The following is an 11,316-nucleotide window of genomic DNA, read 5'->3' on the forward strand; positions in this document are numbered from 1 at the left end:
TAAATCGCTCACCGTAAATGTATGGAATAGTCTTCCCTCCTCTGTAGTAGAGGCCCCAAGTATTTATACATTTGAAAAGAGACTTGACCGCCACTGGCAGCATCAAGAAGTGTTTTTTAACTATGAAGCAAAGTTGTCTGTTTCGCCACAGATGTCCATACCATAGTTTTTTTTGAGCTGTTACTGAAGATCTGATAGAGGCCCTTGGGCCTGCGTCCAGCACTCACCTAAGTATACCTAAGTAAGTAAGTAAGTATCGGCATTTGGGGCGAGGTTACCGTACTACTTGTGTCCCTGGCAGTTATATTGTATCAAATGAATAGCTTCTTGAAATAAACATGCATGTAAAGTGTGGAAAGATGCCTACATAATATGAACAGTATTGCTTCTTCTTCTTTTGATCGTAACGCTTTGTATGGCATCTTAGGTCCTCCTTTCGGTCCTCTCTTCTTCTTATTCACACATTTTCCTTTTCAATAGTACGTAACTTTCCTCACTGTGATACGCTATTGCATTATAATTTTCTGTTTGTTGCGCTTATCTAAACTCTTATGGTGTACAGTGACCCACCAACACGACCTGCAAGCCGTCCTGTGATTGGCCGGCGCCCCGTGGTCGGCCAACCACCGCACGGCTCTCCTGGCGGTGTTTACGGCAGCCACATGGTGCTCGCGGAGGCTGGCGACGCACGCTAAACCCTGCCGCTTTGTGTACAGTGTTGGGAGCCGAGACGTGACCCCTGACCCTTGACCTGCCCCAGTGCGTGGGGCGCCGGGGCGACGAAGGTGAGTTATGGCCCGATGTGTTAAGGCGGGGAGGGGCGGAGGGCGGGGGCCTCGGCCCGCAGCGGCAGACCATGAGGACCTGCCAGGGCCTGCCTGACGAAGGGACGGGAGCGAGGCAGGTGGCGGCGACAGACCCTGACGAAGGGGCGGGGGCCGAGGCGGGCCACGGACCATGAGGACCAGCCTGACGAAGGGGTCGGGGGCCGAGGCGGCCACGGACCATGAGGACCAGCCTGACGAAGGTTCGGGCAGTAGACCATGCGGACCTGCCAGGGCCAGTCTAACGAAGGACGGGGGTGAGGCGTGGCCCTCACACCACGCCTAATAAGAACATAGGGAGATTGCAAGAGGCCGAATGGCCTACACAAAGCACTGGGCGCGGATTCATCAAACCACTTACGAGACCCTGTTGTTGATAAGTCTTTTAGTAACTCCATCATCTAGGAACGCGCTTGATCTTAAGGTGCCTCCAATGCCAATTAAAGAAGTGTCGACCAGGCAGTACTTCATTGTCATCGGGGCAGCCTAAACTCAAGGATCATTCGTAGAGGACAGATTTACTAAACGACTTACCAACGACTGGCCTTGTAGTGGCTTGATGAATCCGGCCCCTGGTTCATGAAGCGGAGTGACCATTCACCGAGCAGTGCGCGGTCTTGGCCTTGTCATCACATGGGGATAGGTTACTAGCCACTGTAGGGTTTTGCTTACCTAGTGAATACAGTGAGGCAAAGGAGCATAGTTCTCATATGTCTGGCAGTTTTAAATAGTTCGAAAAAAAAAAAAAAAATAAATAAATTTAAAAATAAAAAAAAAAGCTAATATAACCCCCCCCCCCCTTCTGGAAAAGCGGCTATAGCCGCCTCCGGCCCTTTAGGGGTTAATCAATAAAGCAGGGATAGATCATCAATTTTTTTCTGATTTCACCCATATGCTTGTTAAATGACTATATGGCCAGGTAAGAAATCTAGGTAAGAAACCTATTTGGTGAGCTGCTTGGCAAAAAACTTGACATCAATCTTATTCACTGAGCACTGTACAGTAAATATCCTGAAATCAGAGTAAGAAGTAGAAGCTGGTGTTGGGATGGTGCAGATGTGGTGCCACCAGTTGAAACAGGCTTACAATAAACCTTTGGAGAGGTGTGGGCATCTGAAACATCCTGAGTCTCCCAGAGAATCATTAACTGCCTCAATTCTTTAGTGTCATAGGTGACAGGGTAGACCAACAAAACTATGCTATTTTATTTTTTTCTCCTTTCAGATGCAGCTTTTTGTGTTGTTTGAGCATGCGTCGGGGTATGGGCTGTTCAGCGTGCAGCAGTTTGAGGAGGTGGGGGCCTTCCTGCCTCAGGTGGAAGAGGCGGTATGTCAGGCAGCAAAGTTCCAACAGGTGGTGAAGCTGGCGGGCTTCAGGGCCTTCACCTCAGCTGCCCAGGCACTCGAAAACATGAATGCTGTGTCAGAGGGTGAGTAGTATTTCATTCTTCAGAAAAAAATGTGATAGACCTAGGGTAGTAAGAAAAAAATATGATAAATGATAACAAAATTCTGTAACATGATACACCTACAAAGATAATCAGATTGTCCAGTTTTGTTTCTGAAGTGTTAGACATTCTTGGCTGCAGGATTGTCCTCCGTGGTGTGGAAATGTCATTTATGACCACCACTTATGAAGGTTTATGTTCATATTTGGTTTTATTTTTTATTTTAATATATGGATGTAGTTATATATATATATATATATATATATATATATATATATATATATATATATATATATATATATATATATATATATATATATATATATATATATATATATATATATATATATATATATATATATATATATATATATATATATATATATATATATATATATATATATATATATATATATATATATATATATATATATATATATATATATATATATATATATATTATAGAGCATTTTGTTGTAGTTTTGTATTTAGATAGTTTAAATGAAAGAATAGATGTAATAACTAAAACTTTTGAAAAAATATCATTAGTTTGGTATAACCCTATAGGTATACTAATTTGGATGTATATTCTTTAATTCATCAGAGGAGCTCTTAATATTTTTAATGATATTAATAATGGTGTATATATAATAAAAAATTAACATTCAATCCCCCACATTTTTATTCAACATTCATAGATAAACAAATTGATGGAATCCCCCACGAGCATTATTAGGATGCATCTCATGAGCTTACATGATGATTTCATAATTGTGACATGTATTTCAGTGTAGTTCCGTATATAAATATATATATATCAGTTTATGAGTGTCTGTCATCCACACAGGGTTGCTGACAGAGGAGCTGAAGGCCTTTCTGGAGACCAACTTGCCCAAGAAGAAAGGCAAGGCGCAACTCGGTGTGACTGACCCCAAGCTGGGCGCTGCCATCAATGAGGCACTCACCATTGGAGTGACCCATGTTGGAGTGGTACCTGAGGTGGGGGCAGTGGTGGTTTTTAAAAAATTCAAGGGATAAAAGGATGCTGTAAACATACTGTTTATCACTTCTTTTTTTTATTCATGAGAATATAATAGAGGGAAATGTCAAGATACTAAGGAGGGATGATAGTTTTATAAGGGAATGCTTTGGATAATGATTTTTTTCCAAAAGGGGGATGTGACAATCCTGCATCACCCCTCAATTTGAGCTCTTGAGGAGGGTATTGCAATGTATGTATTCATTGCTTGATTGGGTGGTGTGTGTTGGTTACTGTTGTAGAATTATGTAATCCGCCATTAAACACTGAGTAATACTTTTTCTTTTCTGATTTTGCCAGGTTTTGCGAGGCATCCGTACACACCTGTCCCACTTTGTGAAGGGGCTAAGTCTGGCCTCCATGAAGCAGACAGAGCTGGGTCTAGGCCACTCTTACTCACGCGGCAAAGTGAAGTTCAACATTAACCGTGTTGACAATATGATCATCCAAAGCATTGCCCTCATCGACCAGCTGGACAAGGATATCAACACCTTTGCCATGAGAATTAAGTATGTATGATTTTTGTGTGGGTTATCACTGGTTATCATCTCATATACTGAGGGGGAAAACTGTTGTGGTAGGAAATGTTGCGGACGCCTCAGTTATGCTTCATGAGGGAACAAGGTGTCAAAGATAGCTAGAAAGATTCCTCAATACACCATTGATATAGAAACAAACCTTCCTTTTCCTTCCCAGGGAGTGGTACTCATACCACTTTCCAGAGCTGGCAAAGGTGGTTACAGACAACTACCAGTACAGTCGGTGCGCTCACTTCATTAAGGACCGCAAGACCCTTAGTGAGGAGTCCCTGGCCCCGCTGGAGGAGATCACCATGGACTCGGCAGTGGCGCAGGCCATCCTCGATGCCGCCAGGATGTCAATGGGCATGGACATTTCCACCATCGACCTCATGAACATTGAGAGGTTTGCTAAACGTGTCTCCAGTCTATCTGAATACCGTAAGCAGCTGGCACAATACCTCAAGAAGAAGATGGACTCTGTGGCGCCCAACCTTGCAGTGCTGATTGGTGAGGTGGTTGGGGCTAGACTAATCTCCCATGCTGGCTCCCTTACCAACCTGGCCAAGTACCCGGCTTCCACTGTACAGATCCTTGGGGCAGAGAAGGCTTTGTTCCGTGCCATAAAGACACGCTCCAACACCCCAAAGTACGGCCTTATCTACCACTCTACTTTTATTGGCCGGGCAGGTACTGCCAACAAGGGCCGTATCTCCCGCTACCTGGCCAACAAGTGCTCCATGGCCTCGCGTATTGACTGCTTTTCAGGTGAGTTTTAGCTGCTCAGTTCTGCACTTTGTCAAAATAGTTAACATACCTCTTAGATCAATCCAGATATAAGGTTTAAATGTTAGCTACTCATTCTTGTGCAAAGTTTTTAGCCTCACTGACCATTTTAATTCCCTACCATTGACCATCTTCAATATCATTCACAAACTAGTTTAGATATGCAAATTGCAGTGGGATATAAGTAGACCAGTTAGTCTTTACATAGCAGCTCCAGGAACCATCAGCCCTGCCCTTCCTAGCCATAAATATATCTAATCTCCGTATGAAGTTTTATTTACATTAACTTCATTATATATATATATATATATATATATATATATATATTTATATATATATATATATATATATATATATATATTTTTTTTTTTCATTCACCAACTACCCTGTTTGTTAACCATTTACCCGTCGATTTAGAAATATGAATCCGAAGATGAGGTGCAGTGATTAGTGGGTTGTCACATCTTTCTTTACAATCTGGCACCACATCTTTGGCCCCCAGAGAGCCTGTCAACAGTGTTTGGGGAGAGGCTGAAGGACCAGGTGGAGGAGAGGCTCAAGTTCTATGAAACCGGTGATGTGCCGCGCAAGAACGCTGAGGTGATGAAGGAGGCTCTGGAGGAACACAATGCTCAGGTCAAGATGGAGAAGAAGAGCAAGAAGAGGAAGCTGGATGAGACTGTCAATGGTACATACACACAAAGTATACCATTATGATTTTTATTATTAGTCCTGCAGTTCTTGACTTAGTCATCATTGTTATTGACTTCCATTTTGTATTCCATTTGTTATCTGTTGCCTCAGTTATTTTCTGAAAGGAGTTCTTGGAAGTCAAGTATTATTTTATTATCATGATAAGAAAATTATTAATTATGCTTTACACAGTCTTTTATGTTCTCACAGGCAGTGATGAAGCAGCAGAGACTCCCAAAAAGAAGAAAAAGAAGGAAAAGAAAGCTCAAGCAGAGGCTGCAGCAGCAGAGCCTAACGAAGAACCTGCTGCAGTTAATGAAGAACCTGTTGAGGTAGGTAGTTCTCACCGTAAGGTCACTTTGAAAACTCAGTTTTATGTATACTCTTTCTTGGTAGACATGAAAAATAAATACCTAAGCAGAATTTTTTTTACAAATCAATAAATGAGGAAAACATGTGGTTCTTTGTTTGACTTATAAATGTAGTGCATATTTTAATTCTAAGTTGTTTCAGGCTTGTAAGCTTGTCAAAACTGCACATGGTGATATTTTTTTCTTTTTTTCTTTTTTAGAATGCTGATGGTTCTGTAAAAAAGAAGAAAAAGAAGAAGCAGCAGCAGCAGGTTGAGGAGGCAGGCGCTGTAGACCTGAATGGGGATGACACAGCTGCGGCAGTGGAACCAACCAAGAAAAAGAAGAAAAAGAAAGCAATCCAGGCAGAGGAGAGTGTCATGGATGTCACCGCTGAGGCGTCACCAAAGAAGAAGAAAAAGATGTCTTTAAATGGTGAGGCAGCAGAAGTAACAGCAGCAGCAGCAGAAGAAACACCCAAGACTAAGAAAAAGAAAAAGAAGCAGGTAGCAGAACAAGCAGTTGACACAAATGCAGAAACAGTATTACCTAAAAAGAAGAAAAAGAAGCAGTCATTGGAAGGAAACTGATAAAAGATACTTTCATAATAACTGTTAACAAATTCATGTTTTCTATAACATTTGTCTTGATGATGTATGGTCAGATTTACATAAGATCTCTAAATTTTTACTATTTCTGTTTAATCACCATAAGTTATGTATATTCAGAGATTAATTCCAGGGATGAAAAGGTAGCTTATTGAATATATCACTCCACCCTTATTGTGAATGTGATTGCCTTCTTAAATGTGATAATGGTGGGAACATTTGAAGGGTAATAATATTTTTACAGTTCAAGACCAGAAACTTCAAATTGCACCCCTTTATGGCTTCCAAGCCACTGACTAACCTCTGATTGGGTGTGGGGTTATCAGTGTCAGTGTACTGTCATGCTTAGCACCAGGGTTTGGGGTCAATACTTGAATGGTGTGTGTATGAGGAGTTGGGTAAAGAATAATACAAGAAATGGAATTATCTTCCCCATTTCTCTCCTATGCATCAGACATGGATGTGGAATATATGCACATCAGTAATGAATTTGTGTGCTGGGATAAGTTATTGAAGAGGACTATGTGGTGGTAACAAGTGCCAACTCAGAATCATGAGATATTGCTTGAATGACTCAAACCAGTGATTATTCTGATACTGAATTGAGGCCTATTACCTGCATAGTCTGTGAACACCAACTCTGGCTATACGGGCATGTGGCACAGTACCCAAAGGTCAATTCTACTTATCAGGTTGTTTCTATAATAGACGATCCTGAGTGGATGAGGCCAAGGGGACTTTCATAGACATAAAAAACTGATATTGGTGACCATTGGTCCATCAGCTTATTAGTTGTTAAAAAGCTGTGGTGTAGGAATTGGCATTTGACTGTCAATCAATGTTATAGGGACTGAAGGAAAAAAATTGTCATTGTATTTAATGAATAAAAGGTGAGGTGATACAAATCACAAAAATATGAATGCTGGTGTCCTTTACATCAGTCACTCTTATTAATGTTTTAGCCAGATAGGTTGGCTGAGCAGGGTGCTGGACAAATAACTATAAATCTTACAGGAAGAGAAGTGGTCAGCAGTTGAGTGGTGGCCCTGGTCCCCAATTTTTTTCAAGTCATAAGATAACATTGCCATTACAAATGCGAGCTATTAGTCAGGGTAGACATCTGACTGGAGAGGTGAAATTAGAACCTTCACTGGAGCAGGGTGGAGTACACAAGCATCAGATAGAATGATGACATTGTTGGGAATGGCTTTTGTCCTGTGAAGACTAAGTGGATGGTGATGGTGAATGCCTTCCGGTTCACATGCTCTCCCACTCCACTGTTACTTTGTGCAAGGCTGTATTGAAAGCTACTTTTTGTGAGATCATTTGTACCAATATGTTTTTACATGTCTAGGTACTACTAAGTTTTAAAAGTTTATTTAAAATATAGTATAGTTGATAATTTTCTAGCATTTATTTTGAATTAAATGTACAAGTTGTGCTATATTATTTTAAGCCTACTGAGGAAGGAGGAGGAAGGTTACATGGCTGTCTTGAGGTGAATGTATTCCTGAATAGTTTTGCTCAAGGCTTTATAATGGGTATTGACCTGACCTCTGAGCAATGAGTGTGGTGTCTCGTGGACTCTTATATGGCAAGATGACACGAGCCACCTCACTTCCCCCGAAGAAGCCTTTAGCCAAAATGCAAACTGCAGCCCTTCCTCCTTCCTCAGCTTGTCAAGTTTGTCCCAACTTAGCCGACTATTAAAAGTTGTTTTCTCAAAAATGCTTTTCCTCTGCAAATTACATTCTTTCATAATTATTCATTGTATTGCCTGCCATTTCCTTACCAGTGTAAGGAACAAGAGTTTTGTGATGAAAGTATCTAATGTTTGCCAAGTCATTATTTACTTATATTTAATATCATTCCCTCCAGGAACTCCCTGGGACGGTCATGACAAGTCTTCAGGGGTGATGCATCCAATTTAGTTCCTCTATCAGATAAAGGAACAAAATTTGATCACTCATTATCAGTGGGAGAAAAAATCTAAAAACAAATTGATGGGAATCCAGTTTTGAATATGGCAGGGCTCTCAACTGTTGAGTGACTAAATAGTGCAACATTAGTGTTAGTTGTGACAGATGCCTGTTTATATATATTCCAACACTTGTGGCTGTGTTAGTGATATATATCCCCTGTCTTTAATATTCAAAACTCATGTGTGAAAATGTTATTTTATAGTGCATAGACACGAGTTCACATGACATATGCCTCTCATGTGTCCTATAGTAGCCCCACACATCATTGTGGCCATGAACAATGCCCACACGTTCTGTTATCATGTCGTCTCACACCTATTCCTTTTGTCTGTCCTAGGAAAACATCTTCAAACGAAGATATTTATGAGGTGTAAAGTCAAATAAGCCTTGGGGATTTGATCAGAACACTTCATAACCCAGACTCGACTTGGTGGTCAATTTTTCTACATTCCCAACTTTGGTGAGTTGTTTTATGATTGTTTTTCTTGGTTTTGCATGTGTCTGAACTCACCTAGGTCATTTGTAGAAAATCCAACATTGGTTAGGACTAGGATATGGAATCAAGTTGCTGGCAGAAGACATGTTAGTGAATTTTAAATATTCTTCATTTCACTGTATCCCCCACTTCTAGGTTCAACATGAAACAAACAATACATAGAAAGTTTTATGGAGGTCAGGAAATGTGGGAAAAAAAATTACATTGTCTTCTGTTGAGTTCGCTTTTTAGTGATGCGCTGCTGCATTTCGGTAGGAAACTCCTTCAGATTGTCTTCAGCACAAGCCCCACAAAACCTGGTAGTGTAGAAGAGGCTGCATGAGGCTGCCTGACACACCACTCTACCACAAGCAGTGCATGACGACCCTAGGAGCAAGAAAGATCCTGTGGGCTGGCTCTGGAACGGGTCACGCATCAGGTAACAGTCTTCCAGGAATGTGACCCCACGATGGAAGGGAGGCCTCCGCCCGTAGTAGTGGTAGGTCTCGCGAAGGCCGCAGCTCTCACACAGGAATGTCCCTCCCTTCTCTTCTTTGGTGTTGACGTCACACTCGTCCGACATAATGCTTGTATGATCTATGCCAACTAGTTTTCAGTGATTATTAGGCAAAATGATTTTGAATGAGTTTTTGCAGAGCATGATTTGGCTCTCACTGACAGTAACTGGACACCTCCGACATCTTTATTTTCAATCAACAGATATACCTTACATCACCTGTCAAGTAAAGAAAATACAGTACTTCAATTAAAGTCTGAAGTTGCAACTAGTATGGTCAAGTTGCAAGTCCCCAAAACATTCCTGGTTAAGTGTATTGCTCAATACATGGTAGACAAGTTTAAACTCATTGTTGGTAATGACCTCAGCTGGAAATATGAACTTTCTTTACATTAAAACACTATTAATACAATATCCTTAACAACCTTGTCCATATCACCCATTCACCAAGATTTCAGTCATTTTTTGCAGCTGGCCATGACCATCTAAAACACCAGACTTCACACTGCAACCAAGGCACCAGTGCAGAAACCCCACACAACTAAATCTGAGTGACTTCATCATTGGGTGTGGATGAGATCTGTCTTTTACAGAGTATGCATTAAGCTTTATTGGTTCAGTTTGGTTTTAGATGCCTGGAGAGGCCACCAAGGAGGTCGGAAAGTCTGCACTTTGTGATCTTCCACAGTTAAACTTTTGGCCGAGAGACACTCCTCCACCCTAAGAAGACCCAAGCCATAGTGACCTAAGCAGGCCCGTACTTTGCCCACGGCCTTCCCCTGCTCATTCACCACAGTGGCATCAGGAGAAACTGCTGATGCATCCTCAGAAAATATGAGAGGCAGGAGGCGCTTCCTCACAACCCCTGTGTGGAAAGTTCTTGCGGTGAGCTCCTGGCCCACATAGCAGCCCTTGTGGAAGCTGATGCCATGTAGGTAGTCACAGTTTGCTTCCAGAGGCAGACACTTTGTGGGGGGAAGCTCTTCAGACCCCTCTCCCACCCCCAGCATGTAGCGCAGGACCCTGAAGCCTTCCCCCTTCTCCTCCTCCACCATTGGCATCAGTCTCCTGAGTGATGCTGTGGCTGCTGGCACCACCAGGCGATGGCCCAGTTGCCGCATCCTGGGGTCCTGTATCACCAACACATCCCCGGGATTCCCCTCCAGGGGCAGTGCCGTCCCAGCCTCCACATGGGGGTTCATATAGAGGGACTCAGGATCAACCGGGAGCAGCTGGGTGAGGTCAGGTTCAGGATCAAACACACACCAAACGCTGAGGTCCTTAGTGATGTCATCCACTGCCAAGCGGCGACGAACGCGGTGCATCCTGAGGTGGCGCTCCAGCTGGCTGGCCCGCACAGCATCACACTCCAGCAGGAAGGTGCCAGGGCCACGCCGGTACATTATAGTGTCATGCAGGACCCTCCCCTGTCTGTTGAGCAGGAGACAGTACATGCCTGCTGCCTGTCCCTCCAGGTGGCCCATGTCATTGGTCACAAGCCCCTGCAGGAAGTCTGCTGCCTCTGTGCCCTCCACCTTGATGAGGCCGCGGTGTTGCTGCCGCTCAGCGTGCAGCAGTCGCCTAGTGAGGGGTGCTGTCTGCAATGGCCTGACCTTCCACAACCTCAGCAGCCCCGCCCCGTGGTGCCGCAGTGCCGGGAACATGGTGCTGCCGGTGTCCTGGGGCCTGAACTCCAGACACTCACCTGCAAGAACATACGATTTATTCCACCCTAGACTAACACCCAGTAAGGAGGAACCTGGCATGGACTTAACAACTTCCTCTCGTGAAGGTGTGTGCGCTGTAACAAACTCATGAATTACCAGTTATTAGAATTATTCAGCTCACCTACGAACGTGGCAGTGCCTGGCGATCAGCCGTGTTGTGTTGTTGTGGTGCATCAGCTGACCGCCCTGACGCGCGCCACAACCCACACCCGTCTTTTTTTTTCACCCCAATGAACCAAAATAAAAGCTCATTGGGGTATCCTATGAGCTCATTGATATATTGAGTCGTACTTTAATAGTAACGTTTTTTTATAATGGTAAATAGTTTTGGTTGATGGTAGGCCTACAGC

The 11,316-nt window shown here is 42.9% G+C and overlaps 3 protein-coding genes and 1 long non-coding RNA gene across 4 annotated transcripts; 1 reads left to right on the forward strand and 3 right to left on the reverse strand.

Annotated features, from left to right (window-relative positions):
* The first annotated feature begins 599 nt into the window (after positions 1 to 599).
* Positions 600 to 7,185, forward strand: LOC127004645 (nucleolar protein 56-like). Its single transcript, XM_050872695.1, has 8 exons — positions 600 to 785; positions 2,049 to 2,253; positions 3,119 to 3,270; positions 3,611 to 3,819; positions 4,007 to 4,596; positions 5,117 to 5,302; positions 5,518 to 5,639; positions 5,879 to 7,185. Exons 2-8 carry the CDS (start codon positions 2,049 to 2,051, stop codon positions 6,245 to 6,247), a joined length of 1,833 nt encoding a protein of 610 aa, XP_050728652.1. The 5' UTR covers positions 600 to 785; the 3' UTR covers positions 6,248 to 7,185.
* Positions 7,186 to 8,942: 1,757 nt separating this feature from the next.
* LOC127004711 (cysteine-rich DPF motif domain-containing protein 1-like) lies at positions 8,943 to 9,305 on the reverse strand. The gene has a single exon (XM_050872803.1). The coding sequence runs from the start codon at positions 9,303 to 9,305 to the stop codon at positions 8,943 to 8,945; it is 363 nt and encodes a 120-aa protein (XP_050728760.1).
* A 106-nt stretch (positions 9,306 to 9,411) lies between these two features.
* LOC127004649 (uncharacterized) lies at positions 9,412 to 11,162 on the reverse strand. The gene is made up of 2 exons (XR_007757904.1): positions 11,063 to 11,162; positions 9,412 to 9,458 (listed from the first exon to the last, which is right to left on the reverse strand). It is a non-coding gene; the product is annotated as an uncharacterized LOC127004649 (long non-coding RNA).
* On the reverse strand, positions 9,412 to 11,207 carry LOC127004647 (putative transferase CAF17 homolog, mitochondrial). The gene is made up of 2 exons (XM_050872697.1): positions 11,088 to 11,207; positions 9,412 to 10,944 (listed from the first exon to the last, which is right to left on the reverse strand). The coding sequence occupies exon 2, from the start codon at positions 10,901 to 10,903 to the stop codon at positions 9,848 to 9,850; it is 1,056 nt and encodes a 351-aa protein (XP_050728654.1). The 5' UTR covers positions 10,904 to 10,944; positions 11,088 to 11,207; the 3' UTR covers positions 9,412 to 9,847.
* Positions 11,208 to 11,316: the final 109 nt, after the last annotated feature.

Source organism: Eriocheir sinensis, chromosome 28 (genome assembly GCF_024679095.1).
Source record: "Eriocheir sinensis breed Jianghai 21 chromosome 28, ASM2467909v1, whole genome shotgun sequence".
Lineage (NCBI taxonomy): Eukaryota > Metazoa > Arthropoda > Malacostraca > Decapoda > Varunidae > Eriocheir > Eriocheir sinensis.

Excerpts from the sequence above, each read along its gene's own strand:
- LOC127004645 (XM_050872695.1), top strand. The coding sequence starts at position 2,049 with ATGCAGCTTTTTGTGTTGTTTGAGCATGCGTCGGGGTATGGGCTGTTC. Across the intron at positions 2,254-3,118 it reads CATGAATGCTGTGTCAGAGG|GGTTGCTGACAGAGGAGCTG; the intron begins GTGAGTAGTATT and ends TCATCCACACAG. Across the intron at positions 5,303-5,517 it reads GCTGGATGAGACTGTCAATG|GCAGTGATGAAGCAGCAGAG; the intron begins GTACATACACAC and ends ATGTTCTCACAG.
- LOC127004711 (XM_050872803.1), bottom strand. The coding sequence starts at position 9,305 with ATGTCGGACGAGTGTGACGTCAACACCAAAGAAGAGAAGGGAGGGACA.
- LOC127004647 (XM_050872697.1), bottom strand. The coding sequence starts at position 10,903 with ATGTTCCCGGCACTGCGGCACCACGGGGCGGGGCTGCTGAGGTTGTGG.